A 24,571-nucleotide genomic window follows, 5' to 3' on the forward strand; every position below is an offset into this window, starting at 1 on the left:
TTTGTCAATTGAGAATGGCATTGATATCCTAAACACTCAGAAGCAATTGGACAAAGTTAAGTGCTTTCAGAATAGTCCCCAAATGTGAACAGAATAAATGGTATGTTAAACACTCACCCAAAAAAATTAACTTTCTTGGTTTGGAATTGGTAATGAGTGCATTAAAAGATTGTTTTATTGTTAGTGCTAGTAAATGTGTATCATTAAAGTCATACCTTTGCAATTCATGTATTTCCATTATCACTATTTTATGGGATTTATTAAATCCAAATATTTCATTTATCATTTAAGTTAATGTGTAATTGTTGGCTATTTGGCATTGAATTTCATCAGCGAGATGCTTAGCCTGATTTGGGTGCACAGTGTAATATATAGAAATAGTTGGAAAATTGCCAGCTTTGCAAGCAGTTACAGTCTAAAACAATTTCTATATAAATTCATAATTAGGTTATTGAATTATAACAGGTAATTAATCTTGGAGCTACATTTTGCTGCAGTAGTTGAAGAATGACTGGCAGCTTGTATTCCATTTCCTCGCCAATGTTTCTGATGATTGGAAAACATGGAAGATCTTTGAAGCTACGTACATGGAAGCAAACAGTAAAAGGGCTATGTACACATGAATATAAATGTAGCACTTACAGACGCCATGGAACTGTTCTGAGACTGAAGAATTCCTTTTCGTGTTGACAACAACCAAATCCTAAAAAAGCTGCATTCTGGAACAGTTTACTCTTAACTGCAAATGAACCTTCCTGTGTTTGTATGTCATTGACTTTTTAAAAAATTTGCTTTTGTCTGTTTTCCTAATATTCTGAGTTTTCCTATTGCTGCAGGCACCAGTTTCAGAGAAGCTTCCAGTAATGTATCTCATGGATTCCATTGTGAAGAATGTTGGAGGAAGCTATATCACACTCTTTGCTCAAAACTTAGGTGTTACATTTTCTAGTGTATTTGAAAAGGTACCTATAATTTTGTCACTAGTGTGTATATATATATATTTGCTTCTGTTTTGTAACTAGATAGCATTGAAGTAGCTGATGAAAGGTATGTATGTTTATGAAGCTGGAATGCATGTATGGTTTAACTTCAGATCAAGATTTGCATTGTGTTCTCATCAGAATTGAGCTGCATTTAAAATTGTTCAGTGGCATGAAACTGGATTTGCTATAATTTGAAGGGGAATATGTAGAAATACAAGATTAGATTTTAAACATGGACAGTCTGAGATGCAATCTCTGCATTGCTGAATTCTGGTTCCGAGCCACCCCCCCCCCCCACACACACACACACACACACACACACACACACACTTTTTGAGTGCCCAATAATAGGCAGGTAGCCTCATGCTTACACTTGATAAGAAAGACAAATTTGAATATTTCGAGGGTGTAACTTAAATGGCTTATGTTACAAATAAAATTATCGTGCTTAAATTGTCTAAATTATTAACTGCAAATAAGTGTGGAATAGGGCACTCATCTATTTTTGAAAAAGTATTAAGTGATTTTAAGTGTCCATATTTTAGAGGCTCCACATCATTGAAAAGCTGGCTGATGGTGTAGTGGCATCCACATTGAACTTTGAGGCGAATGGTACAGAGTTTGAATCCGGCCAGCTTCTTGCATGCTCTCCGTCTGTGCTGGGTTGAGCATCAAGCTGGCAGCTCTGCCTGTTTTTTTAAGACAGACACATGCTAAAGAAATGGCAAGCTTGCTGCCTGATGTGCCACAAAGGCGCGGAGAAGGCTAAAAAGCATTGAAATTTACAGCACATTTTGGTACTTAAACTTCATGCCATAACAGAAGGAATCTCCTTTAGTAATAGAACTAGAATTTTCCTTTTTGAGGCTAAGAATTCACATTCCCTGACCATTGATAGTCTTCCCTTTCAAATCCAATCTGCAAATATACTGACATCGCCATTCCCTAAGAATTTGTTCTGAATGCAATTGCTTTTTCACATTGAATATTCTTTCTGTTGACACATTTTTGGTGTTCGTACAACTGGAAGTGGAGGTTTTGTATTTTAAGCCGATTTTGATTTTGGTCGCAGAAATAGATCACAATTTAATCACTGCCAGATTTGGCATTCTGCGAGCAGTAACTGAAATTCAAATGGTGAGAAATTAACTTCCACCTCACTAATAACACTTTTGAGTGATGTCAGCAGAAACCATTGGTGTGGAATCCAATTTGAAAATTACTTTGATTATAGATGTTATTCGAATGGACAGCTTTACAAATAAAATGTTAAAGTTTTGTACTGCAGTGTTGTCCTCAGCATTCTTCATGAGACCAAATGAAAAATGTAGTTACTAAGATTTATACTTTAGACTCTGAAGTATGTGCTTAAATTGTATAGTTTGATTTGTTGAGGCAGTGAATGATCATTGTTGTGTACCTTATACACAATAGCATGTTTTTGAAATAGTAATTGAGTCATTCAACAGACACCATATTAGCTAAGTAACGGTGTACAAATATCCCAAGACTTGAGTCTGCTTCAGAAAGTTCATTAAAAGAAATCTCTCTTAATGCAGCTTCCTTTAATCATTCTTTCTGATTTATTCTGATAGGTATGTTTGTAAGATTATAAAAGCCATAACACTCATAAAGTTGGATAATTATTTTGTTCTTAGGTGGATGAGAGCACTAGAAAAAGTTTGTTTAAATTGCGTTCTACGTGGGATGATATGTTTCAACTGACGAAACTTTATGCCTTAGACGTCAAAGTCAACAAAATAGATCCTGCATGGCCTATTAAGCCTTTACCACCAAATGTGAACAGTTCAAGTATTCATGTAAATCCCAAGTTTTTAAATAGATCGGTAAGTGTTAAAGGAATCTCGCCTCTTTCATAAGGAAAGCATAACATATGTTGGTCAACTTCAAGTTGGATTAATGTCCTTGGCACTATTAAACTTAATGAACTTAAATAAAGAAAATTTGCAAAATGTTTGTTGTGGTGGTTCTCTTATTTGCCAACGTTTCTTGTACCAGCTTCCTTGGAGAATTGTAGAATACCCTGGTCGTAACTTGAATTTTTCCTTGCTTGTAGCTCGAAGAACCCAGCACCTCAAGTTCCACAGTTGCTCCTGTTAATTCAGCCAAACAAAACATAGCTGAGTCACAGAAAAACATTACACAGGAGCAAGAGCAGTTTATAAGACAACAACTATTAGCAAAACAAAAGCAGTTACTTGAGTTGCAACAGAAGAAATTGGAACTGGAATTAGAACAGACAAAGGCACAACTGGTAAGTTAAAGTACTAATCACTAAATATTACGTTTCAGTGGTAAATATCCATAGGGAGTGAAGGTAAGTGGAGATTACCTTTTCCACATTATGGAATTTACACTTGAAAATCTGGATATAACAAACAGAAAAATCTTGGACCGGAATTTTAACGCCTGGGATTTTAGCAGTAATGTCAGTTTTCATTGGCTGATAGCATTTAGATTTGATACTGGTCTGAATGATTGCTAAATCTTCACAATGTCTTTTAAACATTTTAGTTCTGTGTTGCATTCATTAACTGGAGGTGTGCATAGCTAAATCAGTGTTAGTAATTGCATTTGGAAAATATTGATTACTTGTCTGAGATTTAGCTATCTTGTGTTGCATTACTAAGGCAGTTACCACATTCTACCGGCTCATGGGGAATGCAGTGGCAGTACTTCAGGTCATACATAAACAAGTTCAGTTGTGTAAATAGGCCTTGGAAAGTAATGTTGCTATTTAGCAATGCAGCATGGAGTAGGCTCTAAGCCTACAACTTAATGACTCTACAACCCTGATTAACTCTAACCTAATCACAGGACAATTCCAAATGGCTGATTAACCTACCCTGTATGTCTTTGGACTGTGAGGAAGCAGGAGCACCTGGAGAAAACCCACACTTAACACAGAAGGGTGTGTTGGCTCCTTAAAGTGGCAATGCAATTGAACTCCCAGCTGTAACAGTGTCACAGTAGCTATGCTTCTGTAGGCTAATATTTGGTCAAGTGAGCTTCACTATCAACAACATGAGCAATATCTTAAGGCTGTTACATCATTCATATAAATATATAAATCTTGCCATATCGGCTAAGATCCATTCTTTATGTTAGATAAATAATGGGTTGGTTTGCATCTCCCCTCAAAGACTTGTGCATTGGGAAAAGCATGAATGCATTTAATGAGAATAATGAAAATCAAGACCCACAAAGGCACATTTAGATATAGCTTGGGGAATGATTTCACCCAGGGGCAATATTGGATGATGGGCCAATCTCCTTGCCCCAAAACAGTGTGACGGTTGCCTTAAGTGTTGATAAAATTTGTATTATGATTTGCAAACAGTATACGATTTCATTCTACAAAATTAAATCTGGATTTTGCCGAAACTTTGTTTAAAAAAAAAAATAAAACTTGATAAACTGAAAGCAAAACATTCTGGTAAATGAGCTGACAAATACTTGCTATACCTAGATCAAAAACATTTCTAGATATGATTTCAGGTCAATCATGAGAATGGGTTTAAGTTTTGATTCACTAAATATGAAGTTGTTTAAAATGTCTAGATTTACTGGGTTATTTGGATTTCAGGATGCTTTCTAGTTATCCAATTAATGTACTAAGAAATTGAAGTGTGCTTTTTTAAAAAAAAAGCCAGGTTCTTGCAATGCTGAATATTTTGGCTCTTATCTCATTTTTAAGTATATCAATTGGATAACCAGAAAGCATCCTGAAATCTGGATACCCTGACTGTATGAGGGGCAAATAATTATACAGTTCAAGCAGATCTTGGACTATTTTAATGCTTTCTCTGCTTATAATGACTTGGTGTATTTTCCAAATAGTTGTAGCAATGTGGCAGGATTTTATCAATTGGGAGTTGGAAAGGGATTAGTACTCAAGCATAGCATATTATAATTGGAGCAGAAGGCAAGTCATCCATTGTATGCAGTTGCAAGAAAAAGTGTGTGAATGCTTTGCAATTACCTGGTTTTCTGCATTACTCAGTGTGGACTGATCTAAGTCACAATACATAAACTAATAACACAAACAGCTGTAATTTTCATTCAATACATTGCTTAATCATTCAGTCCAGGCTCGAAAAAGTATGTTTAGGTATGTGTTGCTTACCATCCACGATACATTCTGTGAAATTAGGACGTGCGAACACCATATTTATATGCTTAGCTAACCTATAGGGAGTACTGTAGTTTACCTGTATTGACTAAATAGCCAAGAACTTGCATTAAAACTATACTGTACACTATAATACATACGCTGATTTTTTATTTCATTTTAAATTTTTGAATTTTTTCACTTTTTAAACTTTTATGTAAATACTACTTGGCCTATATCACACAATTTATCAACGAGGATCGGGATCATCCACATTACTGTTCTCAACTTCCTCAGTGTTCCACTTCAGGAGGTGTTGGAATATGTCCAGTGTTATTTGCCTAGTTTGCTTTTTCTTCATAAATTCCACCTTCATATTGTTTAATAACCTTCTGTTTCACTTCCAAATCAATACTTTTCCTTTGCCTCTTGCTGCTGCTATCACTAGGAGTGGTTTTGCTGTGTCTCGAAGTCATGAGGCACTTTAATATCTTTGAAAGAAAATTAAACAGATAATGCTACTACACTTGAGATGCGATACACAAGATTGGTTACGTCTGCTATGTCATGTTCTCCGATCGGGATTACAGATATATGTGCAATCTGATGTCCAAATGGATGTTAAGCAGTGCACACCTGTATTTCATAAGTGGTAGACACCTACTTTAGCAGCAATAACTTCCACCAAATGTTTCCTGTAACTGCTGATCAGACTTGTACAATTACAAAGAAGAATTTTAGATGATCTCCATACAAAACTGTTCCAGTTAATCCATATTCCTGGCTACTTTTCTTGAACAGCCCTCTTCAGGTCATGCCACAGCATCTCAGTTGGGTTAAAATTTGGACTGTGGTCATTCTTTAACCATTCAGTTGATTTACTTTTGTTTTGGATTATTGTTGCATCACTAAACTTCTATTAAGCTTCAGGTGACAGACCACTACCCTCACATTATCCTATAAAATGTCTTGATACAATTTTTACTTTGTTCCCCCAACCATTGCAAGCTTGCACCATGGTTCCTCCAAACACAGGAGTTCACTTGTGTCATCTGTCCAGAAATTGCCCCAGAAGTGTGGCAAATCCAGGTGGTCTTTTGCAAACTTGAGACATGCAGCAGTGGTTTCTGGTGTTCTTCCATGAACTGATTTTAGCAAGTTCTAGAGATTTCTGCAGGTCTTCTGCTGTTATCTTTAGGTTCTTCACCTTCAGTATTGCAAGTTGTGCTGTTGGTGTGATCTTTGCAGGATGGCCACTCCCAGGGAGAGTTGTGCAGTACTGAGTTTCCTTTAGTAGATAATTTCTCCTACTGTGGTTTGAACACTCAAGTCTTTAGGAATGGTTTTGTAACTTTTTTCCACTTTCATGCGTATCTACAGTTCTTCCAAGGTCCTGAATGTTGTTTAGATCGAGGCATGGTGCAGGTAAACATATATCTTGAAGAACAGGCTCTGTCAGTAACCTGACTGTGTCTTCTACGACCCACGCCCCCGATCTTATCTAATTGATTGGAACACCTGACTCCAAAAAGATTTTGTAGAAGGCATCAGACCTCCAGTGGTTCATACTTTTTGGAACCTAGACCACGATTGTTTAAATGGTGTACAATGTATTGGCTAAGTGACTTAGATGAGGATCAGATCACATTTTGTGTAATTCAGGAAACCAGGCAATCGCATTTTCTTGCTGTACCTTGAGATCCAAGTCGGGTGTAGTTTGACCTTAGCAGTTTTAATGAAGAAAGATATTAAATATCATCATGTCAAATTGGCAGTCAGTAATTTCTCAGGTACTGCCAAACTTGTTTTCCAGTGGGATATGAGCTTGATTTCCCTCATATGCATATTTCAGAATGTACTATTGTTGAATTTGAACATGCTACCTTGGTTACTTAGTTCCATTGTTATCACATGACTGATACAAATATGGCATGATAGTGTAGAATTTGCGAGAAGATTGAATGCTTTCTCAGCCTGTCAGTTGGAAGTCCCAGTAAAATTCTGGTTATTAATAATTTGAGGGATACTTTTCTGAACCACCATGAAAGATTTGCACCTGAGACCATTTGTTACAGAAAGAAGTGGTTGAAGTTCTTGGAAAGTGTCTTTGGGTGTCAAAGATTACAAGAATCTCTTCCTTTCAGAAAACATGGTTTCCCTTTGGTTGCACTTTCTGAGCAGAAACTTTTTATAGGCAACCTTATTTTATTTTCAATAACTAGTGTTGATCACTGAGACAACTATTGATCAATATAAAGTTAATTTCTCCAACATTTCAAAAACATCAGCTCAGTAAACTACCTTGCTCTCAAAAGTTATATTCATGTTTGTATTTGAAGTGTTGAGCAGTTTTTAAAGTGTGGCCAATTGTGGTGTAGCTAGTAGAGGTACCTCAGCTCTGGATGTCTGAAGTTTTCATGTTCCTGTGGTTGAGTGGATTTCAGGAAAGCCACATTTTCCTTCCACGTCCCAGAAAATGAGGGTTCTTGTGTAAATTACTCCATTAGAGTGGATGAGTATCATATTTGGGAGTAGTTTAATGAGAATGTGGAGGGAATGAATTCTTTAGGATAGAGTTAGTATGAAAGTGCTTGTTTATTGGTGCAGACTCAGTAGTCCGCAGTGTTGAATATTCTTGTGTCTGACTAGTCCAAGTAAAAAGTTATGATGGGAATGCTTGAGTCATCTGAAGAAAGGATAGTCTTAAATGATTACCTGTTCAGAATATTTGCTGGATGTAATGGGCAGAATCAGTTTGTCACAAGTCTATTTTCATATGCTTCTGTTAGATTCATTTAATGTGATGCAAACTGTTAGAAAGAAACTGACATTTCCTGGACAGTTTCCTATGCAATAGGGCAATCTTAATTGTTCTAGTGAATATTTTGAATCTTGAGTTCAATACCTTTCTTGAAATTGAGCACTCTTTTAAAAAGAAATTGAAATACTACATTATAGGAGTCAATGACATGGAAGCTGAAGAGAATGCATGCTAAACTAATGAGGTGGAAACAAGCTAAAATTTGAGGGAAAACTAAAATTATTTTAAAATACTGTTTAGAGTACATCTTTTTCTATAGTTAAAGTTAGAAGCAACCTTGGTAAAGGTTTAAGAAAAATTGTTTTAGAAACTATAAAAACACAATTACTTAATTCCATATTTTAGCTTGAAGACATAGTTTGTTACACACGTTGATGCTCTTTTTACTTTTTTCGTAATGGTACCTAATTTTATTTCAGATTGCTTCACTTGCTTCTCAACACCCCATTCCTGATTCAATGGTAAACCTTGGACATTCCAAACAACATGTACCAATTACAAAAGTTTCTCCCATGCTTGCAACGGGGTCAGCAAAGCCAACTCCAGCTGCAGTCAGACCTTTGCAACAAGAATCGGCTCAACCAGAAAGATCTCAGGCAGCACATGCCAGTGATACCAAAGCATCAAATAGAGATCCTCGCATAAATAGGCCCAGTCACCAGACAAAAGATCCTGTAAAGAAGGAAGGGCCATTGCAAACAATGAAATGTGAAAAAAATGTAAGCAAAAAAAATAGCCCAGCTAGGGTATCCTCTGAGAAGTCAGCAAATCAGGCCAGTGTATCAAAACCAGACAAAGATAAGGTCAATGACAGATCGGCCAGAAGGGAATCCAAAGTGTCGGAAGGAAAATCTAAAATGGTTTCACCAGTGAAAAATAAGTTGCCTGTTAAAAATGCTAGAAAAACGGACACTGATAAGGTAAAAGTAGAAGCTGCCAAGAGAGATCCAAGATTGCGAAAGTCTTCTCAGGATAAGACTGATGGCAAAGTAGAATCCAAAGAAAGGAGGGAAAGTACTGAGAAAAAGGTGGAGGAAGATCAAAATAAAGGAACTGAACGTAAGCCTTCAGTAAACAGAAACAGACCAATCAATGGCATTCTAGGAAATGAAAAGGATGGCAAAGAGATGGAAAGAGATAGTAAATCTGGAGGATTTAATTTTAGGTCACATCCAAGATCTTCAAGGTCACGGTCCCCAAGATCACGGTCGCCTATATCACGTTCAACAAGACAAAGAAGTAGGTTGTCACCCAAAAGGCGACGTATAAGTGTTTCACCGCTTTCCAAACTGCAAGACAAAGAAAAACTGGCAAAAAGGCCCTTGTCTGATGAGTATAAACAAAGTAGTAACTGGGAACACCGAGATCTTAGAAAGAAAGCTAATGCCAAACCAGAAGCCAGAGATTCACGAAAGCCCAAGAGGACACGAGATGAGAGGGGTCAGGAATCACAAGCTGTACGTCCTGAAAACAGAAATTCCCCCAGACGCTCCCCTGAACCAAAGGAAAATGTTGAAAACTGGCATGACCTTCCATCTGCCAAAAGGTGGAAATCTGGGTGGGAGGAAGCTAAAAGGTAAGTTTGGAATGCACAGGCCCAGACTATAATCTTATTCTGATCTGCACTTTTGTTCCAAAGTTTAAATTGAAATACAAACTTCTGACCTGAACTTCACAATATGCAAAGGATACTCTTTTCACCTCTGCCCAAGCTGAAGTTCTGCTCAGATTTGGAAAAATGTTACAGATATTGCTATGGTCTGTAATGTCCCTCCAGACTCGGGTGACTATTTTAATTGTGGCTTCTACTTCATAGTTTGTAGAACCCTTGACTATATCTGATCTTGCTCCCGAGTACCGGGACAGTCTTACACCCCACTAACTTCCACATTGAACTGATTATCCTTAGTGTTTTTTTCCATTCTCAATGAATTCTACCTTGAGATAAATGTCCCCTTCTCCCCTTTCAGAAGAATCTGAGGGTTTTCTTCAAGCTTAAGATTTCATTTTATGTTCACTTCCAACTGAAGATGATGTACCTCTTTTACTGTTTACTACCATCCAATTATATTTTGGAGAAGCCAAATGCATGTTCATTGACCATTATATGGGGCAGGGCAGCTTCATTCAATTTGCTGTATGCCTGACCGTTTTTTCAACCCATACTTTGATGTGTTCAGTTTCCAGCACTGTTCCATTATAGTTAAATGTCACCTTGACAAAACAGCAGCTGACCTTCCATCAGAATTGTTGCCAGGTTAAATACCAAATTCTACAATTTGCATGTTGTAGAATAGATATACAGCTGTCCTCCCCAGGTGATGGTGTTTCAATTCCACAGATGATGCCCTTGTCCAATTTCCTGCTGTTTTTCCAGAATTGTTAAAATTAAATACAAGTCAGTTTCCTTCAGAGGCTATTAAACACTCTTCACCTTCACTCTTCCATTACTTAGTAGTGATACAAGATTTGGGATTGTTCTTGTACATAAATTTGGGATTTTGTGTACAACCAGATTGTGCAAAGTATTGGAGATAATGATGCTAGCAGGTGCTTGAAAAACTGTCATTGCTAGGCATTCACAAATTAATCTTTGTCTATTTAACAAAATGTTCCAGAGAGGGACTTCAAATGCCTAATATGGGGGAGAGATTGAGTTCTGTTAAAACTAGAACCAGTAAATTATCTGACATAATGTGGTTGATAATGAAGACTAATGAAAATGTTTACATTTTAGCTTGAAGCAAAAACAGGATACTCAAGTACATACAAAATATCCACATCAGAAGGAAGTTTATCCTGGAAGTAAAGGAATTCTGTCTCCTCGAACACCACGCCAACAAAGAATGAGTGTTGATGCAAACTTACAAATCCCCAAAGAATTGACAAATGCTAGCAAGAGAGATTTACTGAAAAAAGTAAGAGTTTATTAGAAAAGTAAGACCTGGGGTTGAGAAGCATTTTGTGGTAGAGTTATGAAGAATTAGTATCATATATTGAGATTATTACTAATTCTCTTGCACATGAAAATTGAACTAGAGGAAAAGGGAAAACATTTGTAGCAGAAGCATTTATATGAAGAAAAAGTTAAAGATTTTGGAATGCTTAAAAAATTGGAGATCTAAAAATTATTTGGATCTGTGAAATTGGAATATTCCTTGTACCAATTGGTAACACATATTTGCACTAGGTGCTGTTTTCTTGTTTCTAAAACATCACAATTGAATTGTAAATTCATGATGTCCTTTTTTTTCATCTGTCAATGTTTTCACTTGCACCGAGATCTCGTTTGTTTGGACAAGTTTAGTAGTAACTAAGTTTGACTGTTATTTTCATCCTTCTGATAAAATATGTTAAATGTTTTATCTAGATATTTGCACCTAATACTGTTTATTACTGGTTTTAGGCAAATCAACGACTAGCAGCTGCAGAGATAAGTTATGATGAGTTTCTTGTTGTTGCTCATCAAATCAATCAATTGTTCCAGTACCAAGAGGAAAAGAACAGGTCTGGTGATTGGCAAGCATCCCATGTTTCTCCAAGGGGTTTTAAAACTGAACTTAAGGGAGAATCTCCAGTTAGAACCCAAGGTAAAGGTGGATCTTTATCTGAAGCAGAACTGAGCTATTTTGAGCATATGTCTAAATTAAAACGAACCAGGGTTCAATCAGAACAACTGAATGATGCAGAACCTCGTTGGAAAACAAGAGAGAGCCGTAAGGATGTATCTAGTGATCTTTCTCTTGATGTGAGAGAAGATGCCGATCAAGGAAGCAAGTCCCCAAATGTGAACAGCTACAGACATGACAATAGAGGCACTTTTCAGGAAAGGAGGCTTGGGGAGAAAAGAGAAGCAAGTGAGAGTATGCATCACACTGAAGGAAGGCATTCAGAAAGAAGAAAACCTTGCGATAAAACTATGAGACATTCTCCTATTGGTGATAGTAGACAGTCACATGACAAACATTGTGACCGTGTGTCACCGCCACATCAACGCATGAGTCCTTTAGTAGATGAGCGAAACCAAAGTAACATTCGTGACAGCAAAAAACAGGTAGATGATTCTTTGCCAACTAAAAGAAATTCACCAAATCCTGAAGATCGATACAAAACTGATTCTAGCCATGGAATAAGACAGCTAGAACCAGCACGGAGCGAACATCTTAAGGATCAGCGGCAAGGAGCACATCAACCTGAAAGAGATCTCAAAGAACTTGGTCCAAGAGAAAGACCAGGTAAATTTAGAAGTGTAATTAATTGATAATCTTGTTCTTGGTCACGATGTACATGTCTAGTTACTGGCAAATAACTTTAAAGTAAGCAATGGGCATCTTTCCACATGGATTTAAAAAAAATCCATCTGATACCATCGTTTTCCCTGTTGAGGTTTCTACCCTAATATTTGGGTACATGTTAAACTACATTTAGTGTTTGCAACAGATTTCATGGGAGATAATGTTGCCTCTTGTGTATTTCAGTGGCTCTTCTGTAAATGTTTTCCTACTTGAGTCACTGGGCATGTCCAGTATATCCACAGCATCATCACACTACTATCATTCTTGAGACCAGTTGTTAACCACTGTCTACTTGTACTTATTCACTACATGTTTGGGATGCTTATGTAAATTTGACCAAGTGTGAAGTATCAACTGGTGTACATTTTGTTATTTGAAAATTCCTGAACTTCAATTTATGTAGCACTCAATTCAACTATAGTTGGTTTGCAGTTGCACACATACTTGAATGACCATGAATGCTAAATAGTCAAAGCTGTGTACTGAAGTTAATCTTGCCTTAAATATAATAACTTTGAAACATATTACAAATGTTAGGTTTGTAGAAGTATTTTGAATATAATTTTGACAGATGATCAATTTCACCCTGCTCTGTGATTTGTATATTAATTTGATCCAAAGTAATTTCTTATTTGTTTTATCAGATTCCAAAAGAGATGAGCCAAGGCAACGTGACCGTCATTCAGAAGAGAAATCTGCTTATGATGCACCATTGAGGGCTGCTGGACTAGTTGAAAATCAACGCATGAGATCTAGTGTACCTGAAATACCACAGAGATTTAGAGAACTAAGTGACAGACCAGGGCCAGGAAAATCTTCATCTCTAAGAAATGTGGATAAAATGAGAAATGAACCCATTGAATCAGACAGGACATGGGGTCGGGGTCGGGATGGATCTCCAAGCTGTGACATGCACCTTACTGGATCTAGGATGAGGTTGCAGGATCTCCCGGAGCAACATGTCCAACCTGTTAATAGCTCTGACCACTCTGGTCTTTGGATTGAAAGCATTCCGGGGCAACCTGGTAAACATTTTGACGGACAGCCTGGTGCATGTTTTGATGGTCCCCACAGGGGGCACCCTGCTGCATGCTTTGAATGTCCAGGTAACCTGCGTCTAGAGCAGCCCTGTATACGCTTTGATGGTCCTGGTGGCCCACGCTCTGGGCTCCGTTTTGAAGGTGCTCGTCCAAGGCAACTCGGGCCACATTTTGATGGCCCTCGCTTGGCACAGCATGGGCCACGTTTTGATGGCCCCCGCATGGGACAGCATGGGCCACGATTTGATGGCCCACACCTTGTTCAGCCTGGGGTGCGTTTTAATGGTCCCCATATAGTGCAGCCTGGGGTACGGTTTGAAAATGCAGGTGGTCAGCCAGGGGTTCTGTTTGAGGGTCCACAGCCTGGAGCTCGCATTGATGGTTCACATCCTGGTCATTTTGACAATCCAGGTCGTCATCCAGGCCAGCCAAGCTCACGCTTTGGACTGCCTGCAGTTCAGCCAGGCACACAGTTGGACAATCCTGGAGGTCATCTAGGGCACCCTCGTTTTGATCCACATCCTGGGCAGCCAGCCATGCACTTTGATGTCCAACATCCAGGACAATCGTGCATACGCTTTGATAACCCTGATGGTCTTGTAGGGCAGCCACATTTGCGTTTTGATGGTCCACAATCTGGACCACCCCATATGCACTTTGATGGTCCAGGTTCACGCCTAGGGCCACCAGTTGCACGCTTTGATGGCCCACGTCCAGGTCAACTAGGTGCACGTTTCGATGGTCCTGGTGGTCATGCAGCACCATGTGGTATGCGCTTTGATGGCTCACAGCAAGGTGCACATTTTGATGGTTCAGGCAGTCATCCAGGGCAACCTGCCATTCGTTTTGATGGACCTGCTGGGAGTCGTTTTGACATAATAGCTGCACAACAAGGGACACATTTTGAAAATTCTCGTGGGCCACAGTTTGATGGAGCTCCAGTGCATCCTGATCCTAGAAACAGTGTTGTTGGTCATTTGTTTAACAGTCATCCACCAAGCTCTCAATATCAGGGAAGAGGCCTTGATGGACAATCTGGACCCAGATTTAACATGCCTCAAGGATCTCATTTTAATGAATCTGGCATACATGGAACAACAACTTTGGCCAATCCAACCTACATGCCAGCAGCTGCTCCTTGCTTCGATGGTCAGACACCATTACCCCGAATGGAAGGACCACATGAGCAGTACGAATCAACATGCGGGACCTTTTATAACAATAACCTTTCTTCATTACCTGAAAACTTGCCTCGCCAACAACAGCCTGTAAGTACTGGCAAATTATTATTTTTAGCTCCATTAGTTTGTGGATGAGTAAATGTATTGGGACACGTAGGTCAGAAGATCCTTGCAACATTTCTGGATCCATATAGTGAGATTGGTTTTGAGCTGGTCTAATTTTGAGATGATTTTGGTATAGCTATGTTAGTTTATATATGCAAGGCACTAGATAACTGCTGCCTATGATGCATCTATAGATACATGAGGTGCAAACACAAAAGAGAAACTTAATGAGATTCTGCAGATACTGAAAATCCGAGGTTCCCCCATGGATCTTGGGAAGTCGGGCAGCATGCATGGAAGTTAGTAAATAGTTGGTTTCATGTCAAGACCTTCATCACTCAAGAAGGGGGAGGATGTCAGAAACTTGATGTTAGGCATTTTTATTCTTGATGTTCAAAGTTTTGGATAATCTAGTTTTCATGATGTGTTTTTGTTTTGTAGGTTAATGCCATGAATAATTTTTCCAGCGGTCAGCTTCCATTCAGTCAAGGGCAACAGTACTTGCCATCTCAATCTTCTGTTCCGGTTACACAGATACCACAAGGTAACACATTTTCTGCTAATAAATTAGTGATTTCAATTTTCTATTAAATTATCATCAAATTTCTGCCTGACCTTGTACCTTGTCCTGATGTAATCAGTCTTGATCTCAATTTTGCATTTCTCTAGTACATAGAATTGTCTTAGAATCTTGTCTGCTTGATGCACCTTTTACTATTTTTTTGTAAGTCATTTGACTTTCTCTTTAGCTGTCAGGATGAGGCTGCAGTTCGTTCATTTTATTCCTATCAAATCATGCCTAGAAAACCAGTTTTGTTTCTGTTTTTTGTAGAGTGGAGAAACTTGGTGCTTCTATCACATCTTTATTTCTCAATGATAAATACAGATTCCATGTATGAGCTGGCCTGATTTATCATAATCTAACATCGGATTTTGTGCAGAAATGTTTTCAAATGTATTTATTAGAATGGACTCAATGCTGTTTCTCCTACTGCATGATTTTTTGTAATGTCAGGTAGTTTCCATTAATTTCATCTTGTTGACACTTTCAATTCTGTGTCCAAGTCATCAAGCTTGCCTTAATTCATTGCAGGTCTCTGTCTTGCCTCAGGCTATTTGTTGCAAGTCCCATCCACACTTTTGACATGACAATTCTACGTGACTGTTCTATTTCCTCTTAAATTGTGCCCTCCATAAATGTTAACCTGTGGTTTTTGATGGCATACTTTTTAAAATCATTTGTCTACATTGAATTACTGATTATAATTCTGTAACTCTTCAGCCTAGTGACATCTGTTCTTCTACTTTGGCCTTTGTGCTTACCAAATTTTCAATGTCCCCTGATCTGGAGAATGCCTTATGCCCAGGTCTTAAGAGTATGTGTCCTATTAGTAAGTTCAGGCATGTTAAGAAAGGCAGAAGATGGACTTCCACTGGAGGAAGAAACTTTATTTAACAGGGTTGAGGAATTTGGAGAAAGTATTTAAATTGTATAACAGTTAATATGCAAATAATTGTCTTGGTTCAAGTCTTGTGAATTAGAAATCTGCCTTTTGGTAACTAAATGGAAGAAAATGTTTACATTTTAATTGCAATAAGCTCTTCAGTAAGAGAAATGAGTAACTTTAGCTTTATAGCATGAAACCTTGTACTTGAAATGATCGGTAATATTTGGCATTAATCTTCGAGCAATATAAAACTTCAACTTAGTCTTTGGTTTGTCACTGTTAAGTATAACAATATCTGAGGCTATTCTGTTAACAATTACTTATTGTGTAAGTGTTATACAATCGTAGGATCATCTTTTGTACCTTTGGAGAATCATTTGGGACAACTGGATGTGAATGAGCTGTTTTCAAAGCTGATTTCTACAGGAATTTTGAAGTCAAATCTAGTGGAATCCACACCAACACGTGAGTTTTTTTGAACAACTGTTTTTACCTGCAAAACCTAAATTAAACCAGTAACAAATAACTCAAAATATTGTGAATTATTGAATTAAATTGGAGTCTGATGTTTCCAGAGGGTGATTCTCAAGCTTCTGCTATTGGTGAAGATGATGAGGAGGAAGAAAATGAGGAAAACATTCCAGATCTTACCAACTTTCAGGTTGAGGAGCTGAAACAGTAAGTGATTTCTCTCTACTGATGTTGATTATAACCTTAATATCTGTAGCATCCAGTTTCTCAAAAGGATCAAAGCAATATCTGCCAGACTCAACAGCTAATATTGAAAATATGATTCAACCATCATAGTTAGATTCCTGTAAATTTCACTCATTTATTCACTGGCATTTTGGAAGGGAAGGGAGGAACTCTTAACGTAAGCAAAATGTTTGATTGGTAGACTGTTACTTGTGGATTTTACTATATTGAGCTTTTTCAGGAAGTAAGTCTTAAATTTCTTCATTATGCAATGTTTTTAATATATTCTAGGAAAGGCTTACATACTATTATTCCATTTAGTATTCACCATTTAAAATGGCTTTATTGTATGCGTTTTTAAACTTTGTATCTGGTGACTTCATAGAATAAATCACTATATACTGCAAGCATTTGACTATTGGGACATTGCTGCTTGAAAGTGCTTTCCAATTACTTTCATACAATATGTTGATTAGTAAAGGCCTGCATTTGTTTTAATGAGTCAGTTTAATTGAAGTGCTATGACCGAAGACCAGAAAGTGCATTGCTGTAAGCCAATATGCAGAGCAAGAACATCAGTTGCCTACAGGTTAATTTATAGGTTACTTGGCCACTGTTAACCTGTATTCCTTTGGGAGTGGAAGGAAGCACAGGGTCATGGAGATTGTGCAAATTTCACACAGATAACTCATGCAGTCGGGGTTGAACCCAGACCTCTGGCACTGCACCATTGTGCAGCCCACTAAGTAATCTCTGCATAGCCTAAAGTGTATGGTCATGAAAATATTGATAGATATTAGAAATAAAGGCTAAAGGAAAATAGAGGAAGCTAGGGAAGAAGTGGATAGAAGCTGTAGCTACTGGTTAAAATGTTCAGTACTATTAGCAGTTCTGGGTAACAGCTATGGGAATATTTTTTCTGAAAGTATAGGTTTGCTGGAGTGATCGCTAAACTTTCATGGATAAAATGACATGGAAAAATTAGTCCAAGCAATCTGGTATTCTCTGAAATTAGTGTTAAAGATTGAGGAAAATGAGCATAGACTGTTCTGTTAAATGGGGCATTTAGGAATAGAGACAGGCCTTTTAGGTCTTAAATTAGGAAACAGTGATAGAAGTTTATGTACCTATCGTGGAAGAGTTCTAATGTAATTTCAATTGCTAATAAAGCTTAGTTGAAATGAATTAAAGGTGCATTATCATTGCACTTTCTGAAGAGGAAGGTGTTGAAGAATCTTGAAGCTGTTGAATATTATCTAAAATTTAACTATTTTCTTAACTGAATGAACAAAGATTGATACCCAACCCATTGTCCAGTGTGCAAAGTAGTTTTCAAGGTGTTGCTTCCAAAATAGCTTCTGTCTTAATACATTATATCTATTTGATATGACCACCCTTTGCCTTTCAAACTGCATCAACTGTCAAGCAGTTTTTTAAGAATCAGTGGGTAGATTGTTCTAGGCATCTGGGAGAACTTGCTACAGTTCCACAGACTTTGGCTGTCTTATTTTCTTTTGTCTCCGGGTAATCTCAAACTGTCTTGATATTGAGATCAGTGCTCTGACTAGGTTGACTAAAGCTTTCCCCATACTTCAGTATGGGTATTAAGTGCTTCTGTATTTGGATATACTGTATAGTTCAGTGTAAAGTTCTCAACTTCCACTCTATTAGGAGAGGGTATCTGGAAATGGGGTGTATGTATAGGACCTGGCTCCTTATGTTAGCATGAAAATTACATCCATGAGACACTTGACTTGTCACAAAAATGCACACATTTATAATGGATTCAGTGCTGTTGCATGAAAATATCCATAGGAATGAATTAATTTGTAAACTTGACTAGTTATCCTTTGTTCTTTATGACTCATAGGAGCATTCTGATTTCTTGCTTTGTACCAGTTTAAAATACTATCAATAATCTGTGGCCCAAGTTTTAACAGGATTGGAGTGAAACAGATGCATTTATGGATCCTACTGAAGAGTGTGAATGTTTAAAGTGTATATCATGTAAAAGAATTGAGCATTTGTCCCTCTATCTTTGAAAGAACTTTAAAAATCCATTTAAATATTTATTTTACATCAGTTTATTTTGCTTCCTAAAACAGAAGGTATGATGGTGTTATCAGTCGCCTATACACAGGCATTCAGTGCTACTCTTGTGGAATGCGGTTCACGGCATCGCAGACTGATGTTTACGCAGACCATTTGGACTGGCATTATCGTATGAATAGAATGGAAAAGGATGTAACTAAGAAAGTAACTTACAGAAAGTGGTACTACAGTTTAACGGTAAGTTTGTTAAACAAGTAGAACCTTTCCACATTATTTTTTTTCCATATTTGTTGATTTGCTCTTGCACTGTGGTAGTGAGGATAACTGGATCCACCCAGGCACTGAGCAGGTAGCTGGTATTGGTAATAGAGAGTGAAATAAAAGAACATGGTGCACAAGGTACAACCATGAAGAGAATGAACAGCTTGGAATTTCCAGGAGTTTATGGGGGGGATGGTTGGATGAAGAGAGCAGTTGAGATTTCGGGATGGTTTTTTTGAAAAAAAAATTATTTTTACATCCACAGGACTGGATAGAATTTGAGGAAATTGCTGACCTGGAAGAACGTGCTAAAAGTCAATTCTTCGAGAAGGCCCATGAAGAAGTTGTACAGAGAACACAAGAAGCTGCAAAGGAAAAGGAATTTCAAAGTGTTCCTGCTGGACCTGCTGGAGTACATGAGGTAGGATTGGTAGTGAGATGTATCTGATTAAACATAACAATTATGTCAGACTTAAATCTTTCGTAACTTGTATGAAAGTCAGGTTTTACATTTATTAATGTAACTGAACTAAAAGCAAAATGAAATTTTAAGCGCAGTACGATCTTTTACTTGATTTTTGTTGTTTTGATGACTGAAGAAATGCAGGCAAAGTTTTGAATACTGGGCCAAATGTGATGTTCCAAAAAGGTCAGTTAAGTTGGTTATGTTAATTCTCTTTTTTGACAAACATAGGCTTACCTGAAACAAGCCAGGTAAAATCTTGGCTCAGATTAATGGAGATCTGTTGGGTGTTCATTATTTGCGGTATAGAAGTGAATGTGGACAACCAGTTGCAAGACTTCCTATATATTTAACAAAGGACGAAGCTTGACAAGTCAGGTAGCATCTGTGGAGGAAAATAGAATGTCACTGTTTTGGGCTGAGAGAGATGGGGAAGATGGCTGGTATAAAGAGAGGGGAAGAGGTGGAGCAAGAGCTGGCAAGTGATGAATCTAGGTGAGGGGTGATGAGCAGATGAAGGGAAGTGTGGAAATAGGAACAGGCTGGAAGGTGATGGGTAGGGCTGCAGATAGTTGGATAAAGTAATGTGGTGGGAGAAGTTTAGTGATGGGGCAAATTAAGTGGCTGGATGGTGTCAAGAAATAGGATGATGGGGGCTGGTGAGGAACAGGAGGAACTGGGTACATCAGGAAAAGGAGGGCATCTGAAAATGGCAAATTTGGTATTCATGTTTTTAGGATGTAGACTTCCAAGGTAAAATGAGATTTTGTCCTTGTTCATGTTCAGCTTTACCATGGAAGCATAGGTCAAGGACTGGTCCAGTTGGGAATGGGAATTAAAATTAACGGTGATCAGGACATGGGTGTATGGCAAAGCAGGCACCTTGCTTGTGTTTGGTCTCACTGAAGTTGAGAGCTGCAAGATATTTTAAATTTAAAAGATGTATAAAACAGGAAAGAACAAATGAACAATTGTAATGTTTATTTGGTGGCACATGATTGCAAATAGATGCAATTCTGCGCAGACCTAGATTCATTGGAATGAATAAAGGTGTACCCAGAATCAGAGCAACCAAGGAAGTGGCATGGACCACATCACTCCAGGGCAATGTGCCCTCTGTAAAAGTAAATATCTTGACCTGATTCTGGTGTTCAAGGTCTCTGAATTTATTCAGTCATAATGTGGCTTTCCCAATAACCCTTTTACTATAACAGCAGCATTAATCCATCAGATCTAAATTACTGATTATGATTATTTCTTTTCAGTGCTTTTAGGATTCCTTTAGTTTAAATCAAATTAAAATGATCTGAACATATTTCATTACACAAATCGAAATGTTGACAATAATCCAACCTTTCAGTGGGAACATGGCCAATTGTATTCTTGCAAACCATCCCAGTTAATGTCAGGAGGACTTTGAAAGTTTAAGCCTATCTTAATCTGAAGTTGTATTTATAAATCCTAATTTAAATAAATACTTGACAACTTTAATCCATTTCTGTAGGTCTGTGAAATTTGTCAAGAAGCTTTTGAGCAGTATTGGGATGAAGATGAAGAAGAGTGGCATCTGAAGAATGCAGTTCGTGTGGATAATACTGTAAGTTTCATTTTTTATCCAACTAACATGAATAAATGGGTGGTTATAACCATACATACCTAATATCACTTGAAAGTAAGTTAAGGTTCCACCCTATTGATTCTGGTAGTTAATCTTACAAATTATTGCTTTCAACACACACAAAATGCTGGTGGAACACAGCAGGCCAGGCAGCATCTATAAGGAGAAACACTGTCGACATTTCGGGCTGAGACCCTTCGTCAGGACGAACTGAAAGGAGAGATACTAAGAGATTTGAAAGTAGTGGGGGTGGGGGGAGGGAGAAATGCGAAATGATAGGAGAAGACTGGAGGGGGTGGGATGAAGCTAAGAGCTGGAAGGGTGATTGGCGAAAGTGATACAGAGCTGGAGATGGGAAAGAATCATGGGACGGGAGGCCTCGGGAGAAAGAAAGGTGGGGGGACCAGAGATGGAGAACAGGCAGCGTGATGGGTACAGAGAGAGAAAACAAACATCTAAATATGTCAGGGATGGTGTAAGAAGGGGAGGAGGGGCATTAACAGAAGTTAGAGAAGTCAATGTTCATGCCATCAGGTTGGAAACTACCCAGCTGGTATATAAGGTGTTCCTCCAACCTGAGTTTGGATTCATTTTGACAGTAGAGGAGGCCATGGATAGACATTAGAATGGGACGTGGAATTAAAATGTGTGGCCACTGGGAGGTCCTGCTTTTTCTGGCAGACCGAGCATAGGTAGGTGTTCAGCGAAACGGTCTCCCAGTCTGCGTCGGGTCTCACCAATATATAAAAGACCACACTGGGAGCACCGGATGCAGTATACCACACCAGCTGACTCACAGGTGAAGTGTCGCCTCACCTGGAAGGACTGTCTGGGGCCCTGAATGGTGGTGAGGGAGGAAGTGTAAGGGCAGGTGTAGCACTTGTTCTGCTTACAAGGATAAGTGCCAGGAGGGAGATTGGTGGGAAGGGATGGGGGAGATGAGTGGACAAGGGAGTCGCTTAGGGAGCGATCCCTGCAGGAAGTAGAAAGAGGGGGCGAGAGAAAGATGTGCTTGGTGGTGGGATCCCGTTGGAGGTGGCAGAAGTTACGGAGAATTATACATTGGACCTGGAGGCTGGTGGGGTGGTAGTGAGGACAAGGGGAACCCTATCCCCTAGTGGGGTGAGGGCAGATGTCCAGGAAATGGGAGATACGCATTTGAGAGCAGAGTTGGTGGTGGAAGAAGGGAAGCCCCTTTATTATTGCTTGAGTTTATTGGATGCCTTAGAGTACTTAACTATTGGAATAACTTTGAAAAGGTAGTAGCCAATAGAAACATGTCTAGAAGTAAGAAAGCTGGGCACCTTGGATCACTGAGAAAATGTAGTTTGAAGTTTCATTTGAGAGGAAAAACTCTTGTGGGTGGAATAAAGTTCAGAACAGATATGTACTGGAGGAGAGAAAATAAAAGATAAGATTGAAAAGAGGGGAAATAATTGGTATTTCCTGAAGGAGTAACAGTTCAAGTTCAGTTTTTAAGACCAGAAAGTTTGATTAGTATTGCAGCTCATTACATCTTGAAGTAAATTTCTTCCCATTTTCTAGATTTAATATAAAGCTTAATGGATGGCTATTATGTTACTTCAATTTATAAAAATCTGAATAATATTTATGTGATGCAACTAAGTGTAAAACTAACCAGTTCTGGGAATAAAGGACTTTGTAAATTTCACACCCTTGAACTTATTTGATCTCATGATGGGTTTACACTTTTTACAAGGTCCAGCCCATCAGTGCTAATTTTGAGTGTTACATTGTCAATGATCTCAGTTCAAAATAAGTTTACGTTTGCATAGCAAGTAGCATTTATATCCGGGTAACATTTCCTAACATTTGAAATATCTAATACTTATTTCACTTCCTTTTAGACATATCATCCAGCATGTTATGAAGATTATAAAAATGTAAGTGCAGTATTTTAAGTTTATTCCATTGTACACAAATACTGTGTTTGTCTTGTGCTTGATTAGAGCCTCAGTAGTAAGATATTCTTAAAGTCCATGGAGTTGTTTGGTGCTGTTAATTTACAATTGATTTTTTTAATGTTTCAGGTGAGATAAAATTAACTCTAATGAAAACTTCTTCTTTAGGCTTCATTTACAGATTCAACTCCATCTCCAAGTGAAGCTCCTTTAGAAAACCCACTACATTCAGTTATTAAACAGGAACAGTTGGATTGTAATAGCAAGACCTCAGATCCAGCCAGCAGCTGCAAAAATACTGAGGCTGAAGGCAGCTGTGTGTTGACAGACATGAAAAATGAAAAAGATACTGCAGCTGTGAAAGTGGAATCTGCGTAAGTCTTTTATGAAGTGATCTTTTTCACTTAACAGACTTATTAGAGGACAAAAGAATGGTTGGATTTGATGTATCCATTCATATGAGAGACTTACAATAGTGAAGTAATACTACCTCGTGTTACATTTAAAATCATTGGGGAAACATGCAAAACAGCAATAGTTGATTCTATCTTCAAGGAACGTCAAATTTAAACCCTCCCCATTTATTTTATATTTTATTTGAGGCAGGGATCTCAGTTGAAGTTAACTATTGAATACATTTTGGTATTTGTATGTTCAACTGCATGTGCAGTTCAGGTGTGCATTACTGTGTGAGTGCTGCATATGTGTGAATGCACTTGTGGAATGAAAATGTTGCTTTTTTGTAAGAATGTAAATTCTAATAAAATAAAATATTTTTGAAATGTTTTGTGTACAGCTGAGGCAGTGTTTAAGTTAAGTTTTAAATATTTATGGTGCAATGAAAATGAATACTTTGGTTCATTTAAGAAATTTGTTAAAATTACAGGATCTGAACCATTGAGAAGGAAATAAAATTATTGATATTTACCTGACAAGGTATTTTGTTTTTTTTTCATGTGGGCTCCTGCATTACAAATTGCTCTTGATTAGTAAATCTTAATTCTGCGCACCTGAAAATGAACAATGCAGTGTTGGAACTATTTGAATTAACCTTGTATGTACTAAACTAAATAAAAGAGCTGGACACAATATTTGTTTATTTATTTATGTAAATTTGAATTAAAAATCAACTAGTTAGAAAACTATTAAACTGGTCATTAATGACCAATTTGGAAAGAATATATACTGCAGTTTCCGTAATTGGTAATATATAGTACAATTATCTACACCGCAATTTAATTCTGCCGTGGACTGCAAAATATTAGCGAAAATTGCCTGCCCTTGAAAGTTAAGTTCATGTGGCTTAAGAACAAAGAGGCTAGTAATGCTGGTATTCAATACCTGATGGCATACTAATGCCATCTTTGTTTCTAAAATAGTTTAATACTCATGTCTTAAAAAATTATTTCATTATAAATTAATGTTTGAGCAAAGTGACTTTTCTACCAGCCTTTGAGAGAGGAAAAAGTTGTCTTAATGATAAGACTATCCTGGAATTTTCTAGATTTTTATTAAATTTATTTACTGTCGGGAGACTCTGCCTGCTGTCTAATG

The 24,571-nt window shown here is 37.8% G+C and overlaps 1 protein-coding gene across 1 annotated transcript in view; it reads left to right on the top strand.

Moving 5' to 3' along the window:
* The window catches only part of pcf11 (PCF11 cleavage and polyadenylation factor subunit), a 28,386-nt gene extending 4,280 nt beyond the window's left edge, over positions 1 to 24,106 (top strand). The window contains exons 2-16 of the mRNA XM_059964512.1: positions 837 to 962; positions 2,642 to 2,830; positions 3,061 to 3,258; positions 8,356 to 9,512; positions 10,674 to 10,854; positions 11,343 to 12,171; positions 12,876 to 14,539; positions 14,999 to 15,101; positions 16,354 to 16,470; positions 16,581 to 16,683; positions 18,807 to 18,990; positions 19,280 to 19,435; positions 20,982 to 21,074; positions 22,964 to 22,999; positions 23,186 to 24,106. Of these exons, the coding sequence (XP_059820495.1) occupies positions 837 to 962; positions 2,642 to 2,830; positions 3,061 to 3,258; positions 8,356 to 9,512; positions 10,674 to 10,854; positions 11,343 to 12,171; positions 12,876 to 14,539; positions 14,999 to 15,101; positions 16,354 to 16,470; positions 16,581 to 16,683; positions 18,807 to 18,990; positions 19,280 to 19,435; positions 20,982 to 21,074; positions 22,964 to 22,999; positions 23,186 to 23,395 (5,346 nt within the window). The 3' untranslated portion in view covers positions 23,396 to 24,106. The remainder of the gene's footprint in view (positions 1 to 836; positions 963 to 2,641; positions 2,831 to 3,060; positions 3,259 to 8,355; positions 9,513 to 10,673; positions 10,855 to 11,342; positions 12,172 to 12,875; positions 14,540 to 14,998; positions 15,102 to 16,353; positions 16,471 to 16,580; positions 16,684 to 18,806; positions 18,991 to 19,279; positions 19,436 to 20,981; positions 21,075 to 22,963; positions 23,000 to 23,185) is intronic.
* Positions 24,107 to 24,571: the final 465 nt, after the last annotated feature.

The sequence above is a fragment of the Hypanus sabinus genome, chromosome 3, assembly GCF_030144855.1.
Source record: "Hypanus sabinus isolate sHypSab1 chromosome 3, sHypSab1.hap1, whole genome shotgun sequence".
Taxonomy (NCBI): domain Eukaryota; kingdom Metazoa; phylum Chordata; class Chondrichthyes; order Myliobatiformes; family Dasyatidae; genus Hypanus; species Hypanus sabinus.